Below are 5,771 nucleotides of genomic sequence, written 5' to 3' on the forward strand. Positions count from 1 at the left end.
CCGACGTCACTGGGGCTGTGTCCAGTGACCCCGGCCCGGGATCTAACTCTAAGTCTTTCTCCCACTGACAAAATATCCATTGTGTTGTGTTGTTTTTTGTAGTGTACTTCCCACCTGTTCTCCACTGTGGCAAAGTCTCCATTTTCTCCAAGGAACAGTGCCGCAGTATCTACCCTCGCTACTACACCGAGAACATGCTGTGTGCTGGGGTGCTGGAAGGGGGAATAGACACGTGCCAGGTGAGGGGATGGCATAGCTGAAGGCGGGATTTGGGGGCTGGCCTTGTGGTCCTACTGCCTTGGGGGCAGCTGGTGCAGGGATGGGACCAAGAGAGGGGAGAGAGAATGGGAGGAAGGTGAGACCAACTCAGATGGATTCTTGAGTGGTTTTCTATAGCGGCATAGCTTTCAAGGCCACGACAGACCATTCTGCCCACCCAGGGTGCCCTGCTGCATAGCCCAGGCTGGAAAACCTCCCCAGGGATTCCTGCATTCAGCCCATATCTGCGGGTCGAGCTAGAGCATCCGTAACTCCGCCTCATTGTGTGATTGCTCTTAACTCTGCCCAGTTCTGATGTCTAGGAGGGATGATCAGATCAACTCGGGTGGAAAATTTCACCCATATACTCCTGTATCTACCCAAATTTGATGTACAAGGTTACACTAAGACCTGGTCCACACTAACCCCCCACTTCGAACTAAGGTACTTCGAATTCAGCTACGTTATTAACGTAGCTGAATTTGCATACCTTAGTTCGAAGTACCTTAGTTCGAACTTACCGCGGGTCCAGACGCGGCAGGCAGGCTCCCCCGTCGATGCCGCGTACTCCCCTCGCCGAGTTGGAGTACCGGCGTCGACGGCGAGCACTTCCGGGATCGATTTGTCGCGTCTAGACAAGATGCGATAAATCGATCCCAGAAGATCGATTGCTTACGGCCGGACCAGGAAGTAAGTGTAGACCTGCCCTAAGATGCATGTTGGTTACGTGAGCACCGTTTACTATGCAATCCAGATCTCTCTGTAGAATTGACCTGTTTTCTGCTGTCTGGTTATTGACCCTCTCCAGGGATCACATTTTTCCAGCCCAAGAGGGTTAGAAAGATACTTTATTTTTTAAATCAGAGCTGAGATTCTCCTACATTGACCAGGGCAATAATGGATTTTTCAGGTCACTGGCCATTCCAGAAAATCAGGAAAAAAATTCATTCCTGCTCCAACCACATAGGAAAATTTTCATAATTTTTGGTCAATCAAAAAGTCAGAAAAGATAGCTTTGGGTCGAGGGGAAGGTTTCATTTCGACAAAATCAAAATATTTCCTTTCATTTGTGACCCTTTGTAACTAGGGTTAGTTTGAAAAGGAAATTGTGAAGAGCAAAGTCATTGTGAGCCAGAAAATGGCCAGGTTTGGTTTCCAAACTGGCGAGACGACTCATTTTGATGTTTCAGAAACGTTGGGTCAGTTTCTGAAACAGAGTCGGTAAAATCGAGGTGAAGTCACAAAACGGTTCCATGTCACCAAACCTCCACCTTTCACCGAAAGAAAGCTTTGAGCGAAATTTTTTTTGCTCAGCTCTCCTCCCATAGTCATAAAGTCATAGAGTTCCAGGCGAGACGAGATCACCAGCCCATTTAGCCGCCTGTATATCACAGGCCATCAGCGCTGAAACCAACGACCAAAATTAAACCAAATTATTACAGCGAGAATCCCAGGACCAGGGCCGGCTCCAGTTTTTTTGCCGCCCCAAGCGGCGAAGGAAAAAAAAAAGATAAAGCCGCGATCGGCAGCACTTCGGCGGCGGCTCTACTGTGCTGCTTCATTCTTCGGTGGCAATTTGGCGGCCGGTCCTTCCCTCTGAGAGGGACTGAGAGACCCGCCAATGAATTGCTGCCGAAGACCCGGACGTGCCGCCCCTCTCCATTGGTCGCCCCAAGCACCTGCTTCCTGTGCTGGCTCCTGGAGCCGGCCCTGCCCGTGACTCTGGGAGCGGGGGGGTTAAGGTTAAGGGAGTTAAGGATGTTTATCCTGAATATCCTGAGCCTCACCAGAGTTTGGCAAGTCTGGAGGTGAACTCCAGAGTTCTCAGGAAACCGGGACAAAGAGCAGGAGCGAATGAGTGCAATTATAATGGGTGGGACTTGCTTATCTGATTGTTGCAGTAGGATCTGAGTAGCTAATGGGCAGACATGTCTTGACAGGGGAGGGTTGGAGTAGCCCAGATAAACCCCAGTCATAAAAACGATCCCTTTGTGGCTGCAAAGACAAGAAGTTCTCTGAAATCTCGCAGTGCTCTGTTTTGGACAATGGAAAGGGGGGCATAAACCTGCCACCGCCTCTTGTGTCCCTGGGGTGGGTGGGTGGGGGCTTTCTACGACAACAAAAAGCCCGGATCTTCTCGTTCTGCCCCCATGTCGGCAGCGTGGTCCACACGTTAGAGCAGGGGAGTGTAGGCGCTGGGGATCTGTTTCCCCCACTGTCTGTGAATTTAAATAGAAGCGGAACAACCACATTTCCTTCCCCACCGCCCTCCCCCAAGCTGGGTTTGAAAATCCCAGCCCCACCTGCTGCGGCAAGTGACTGCTCTGCTCTGTGCCTCAGTTTCCCCATCTCGGGTATAATAAAAATGCCTGCTCCTCCCATGCCTAGAATCAGTGTGGCAAGGAGTCAGGACACCTTTGTTCTATTCCCAGTTCCTGCTGGGTTACCTTGGCCAAATCACTTCTCCCCACTCTGTGCCTCAGTTTCCCCCTCTGCATAATGGAGAATAAGGGAAAAAACACATGCTATGCCCATGCAAGTAGCCATCAAGAGACTTAGACAAAGGTGCCGGCTTAGAAGTCAGGACACCTGGGTTCTTTTACCACCGGGTGACCTTGGGCAAATCACTTCTCCTCTCTCCTTACCTCAGTCCCCCCGTCTGCTTAGACTGCTTTTTTTGTAAAGGGGGAAGGGAATTGAACCCTGGGCACCCAGAACCCAAGTTGGCACCTTAACCATTGGACTTTCTTTCCTAGCCAGTTAGTGGCAACCTAAACGAAAGGCATTTTTGAAAAATGTTGGCCTGTAGTTTTAAAGTGGTAGCAAGAATCCAGTCAGTGGGAGGGGCTGGGGATTGTCATAATCAGGAATGAAGCAGCAGAGGGGGACCGATCAGCTTTCGAGGATAACGCCATTTCCTTCATTAGACTAGAGCTCCTTGTTCAGTGTCAGAAGAAAGTGACTGTGCACAGTACAGGTGAACACCGAACGGCTCGCAGCCCCCTCTAGTGGCAGCTGCATGGGTTCCTGGTGCCCCCTTCACCTTTAATGAGCTATTTCCCTCCATCAAAATGCAGAGTCCTTGGGACTGCACTGTTCCTGAAGCTCGCCATCTAGTGGCAGACAAGAATGATACCGCCCATGCTTTCGTTCCCTAGCTGTGCAATCACTTTGAGGTCTGCTGATGAGCTATTCACGTGCAACCCTGTGCATTTGCATCACAGCAGGGAGGGGAATTTTTGCTCCTGGCCGTTGCTGAAAGGCCTCAGGGCCTCTGTTCAGCCACAAAGAGGAATTAAAGTTGCTGATGGGAAGAGCCATTTGGTGGGTCTTACAACACCCAGGACATGTTACATACTCTTGAGCGCCACCTATTGGCACCTTTTGCCTTGACGCGCTATTTGCTAGGGCTGGTTGGAAATTTTCCATAGAAATGGTGAAAGTGGGTTTTCGACAAAACTAAGCTTATGGTGAAAAGCGTCTGCTCTCCATGAAAATTTAATTGTTTTGGCGACAAACCAAATGCCAGAGAAACAAAAATCTGGAAAGGCCACTGTGATGCTTCGTAGGAGTTGTAGTTCAGGTAGCACATGTCCCCGTTCTCTATAGGCTGGACTCCTCAGCCAGACAACTTCTCCCATCATGCACCACAAACTAGGACTTCCATGATGCACCACCTCCCCTCTCCAAGAGTGGAGACCGTGGTGCATCCTAGGAAGTGTAGTCCGGTTGGGGACTATAGAGGAGAACATGAGGTATCTGAACTACAATTCCCATGAAGTATCACGGGTTTAAAACAAACAAACAAACAAAACTTCTTCACACAACACGCAGTCAGCCTGTGGAACTTGTTCCCAGGGGATGTTGTGAAGGCCAAAAAATTTACTGTATTCAAAAAAGAGAACTTTTCTGGAGAAGTTCATGGAAGATAGGTCCATCAGTGGCTATTAGTCAAGATGGTCATGGATGCAACCCCATGCTCTGGGTGTCCCTCAGCCTCTGACTGCCAGAAGATGGGACTGGACAGCAGGGGATGGATCACTCGATAATTGCCCTGTTCTGTTCATTCCTTCTTAAGCATCTGGCACCAGCCACTGTCAGAAGACAGGATACTGGGCTAGATGGACCATTGACCATTTTTATGTTCTTATGTCCTTTCCAGATGGAACTATAATGGTTTCCAGGCAGTTGTTTTTTTGCCAAATTTTCACAGCCAGCAGATACTTTTCAGCAAAATTTACTTTAGCGGTTTCTATGGAAAATGTCCCTAGCAAATAGTTCGTCAAGGCAAACGGTGCTAATAGGTGGCGCTTAAGAGTATGTAACATGTGCTGGATGCTATAAAACCAGTCAAACGCGTTGTGCTACAAACGACTTCCCCTGCACGTCGCTTCCCATCCGAGTTGAAATATTTCAGTTGGAGCCAAACTACTTTGGTATTTGAATTTTTGACGAAGAAAATCAAGAAGTTGGGTGGAAAACGTGGGCAAAAGTGAAATTGGTTATCATTTTCGTTGATTGTTTCTACTGGAAAAGACCCCCTTTTCGGGTGCGCTCTGCTCTGTACCCATATCCAGACGCAGAGCACTCTTGTCACGGCGTTGTAGATTCGATAATGTTGTTTCTAAGGTGCATTCTTGCCTGTCGTTCTTGGCCGTGATGTAGTGTTGTCTTGTCTCCTTCTAGGGAGATTCCGGGGGACCCCTACTCTGCAATGGGAAACTCCAAGGCATTGTGTCTTGGGGGACCCAGACATGCGCACTGCCCAACAAACCAGGTGTCTACATCAGCGTCTGTAAATACATCGACTGGATCCGGGAGACCATGAACAACAACTGATTCTCGGTCCATCAGGACACTGCGGTATCCCTCCCTCTCCGACCTGCGCTGCTGCATAGGGTCCATACAGTGCCGTTGCAGGTGCATTAGCCAGATTGTCCCTCCTGGCTCTGTGCACAGATGTTAAATAATAAAGGCCCTCTGCTGCTGGGAGCGGTTAGTTCACGGACGCACCACATGATTTCACGCCTTCTTCTTAGTGTAGCACCATGCCCTGTAAGTATAATGCTTTGCTGCAGCATCTGGGCGCCTCACAATCGCCAATGTCTTTATCCTCACACACCCATTTGAGGCAAAGCAGGAGTATTCTCCCCATTATATAGCTGGGGAAACTGAGGCACGGAGCAGCTAAGCGATTTGTCCATGCTCACACAGGAAGTCTGTAGCAGAGCAATGACTTGAACCTGGGGCTTCAAGGTCAAGGTGTGTGCACTAACCACTAAGCTATCCCACCCACCGTCCCGTGCTCCCCTTTCCTGTCAGCTGGTTGCAAAAGCGGGTCGGGTCAGAAATGGAACGTTCCATGGGAAAATGCGGAACTTCCCCTGGGGGAAGATTCCAAAGTGTGGGTAAGCAGGAAACAGCTACTTTCTCTTTCCCCAATGGGCAGAAAATGAGTCAAAAGTTTGTGAAACCTCCCTCCCACTTTTTCATTCTTTGGTGCTGGCCAAAGT

At 49.4% G+C, this 5,771-nt stretch overlaps 1 protein-coding gene across 1 annotated transcript in view; it reads left to right on the forward strand.

Annotated features, from left to right (window-relative positions):
• The window catches only part of LOC112108737 (trypsin-like), an 11,029-nt gene extending 5,932 nt beyond the window's left edge, over nt 1–5,097 (forward strand). Inside the window, exons 4-5 of the mRNA XM_026658574.1 lie at nt 103–239; nt 4,945–5,097. Of these exons, the coding sequence (XP_026514359.1) occupies nt 103–239; nt 4,945–5,097 (290 nt within the window). The remainder of the gene's footprint in view (nt 1–102; nt 240–4,944) is intronic.
• The last annotated feature ends 674 nt before the right edge of the window (nt 5,098–5,771 follow it).

This window comes from Terrapene carolina, unplaced genomic scaffold (assembly GCF_002925995.2).
Source record: "Terrapene carolina triunguis isolate 2854851 unplaced genomic scaffold, T_m_triunguis-2.0 Scaffold461, whole genome shotgun sequence".
NCBI lineage: Eukaryota > Metazoa > Chordata > Testudines > Emydidae > Terrapene > Terrapene triunguis.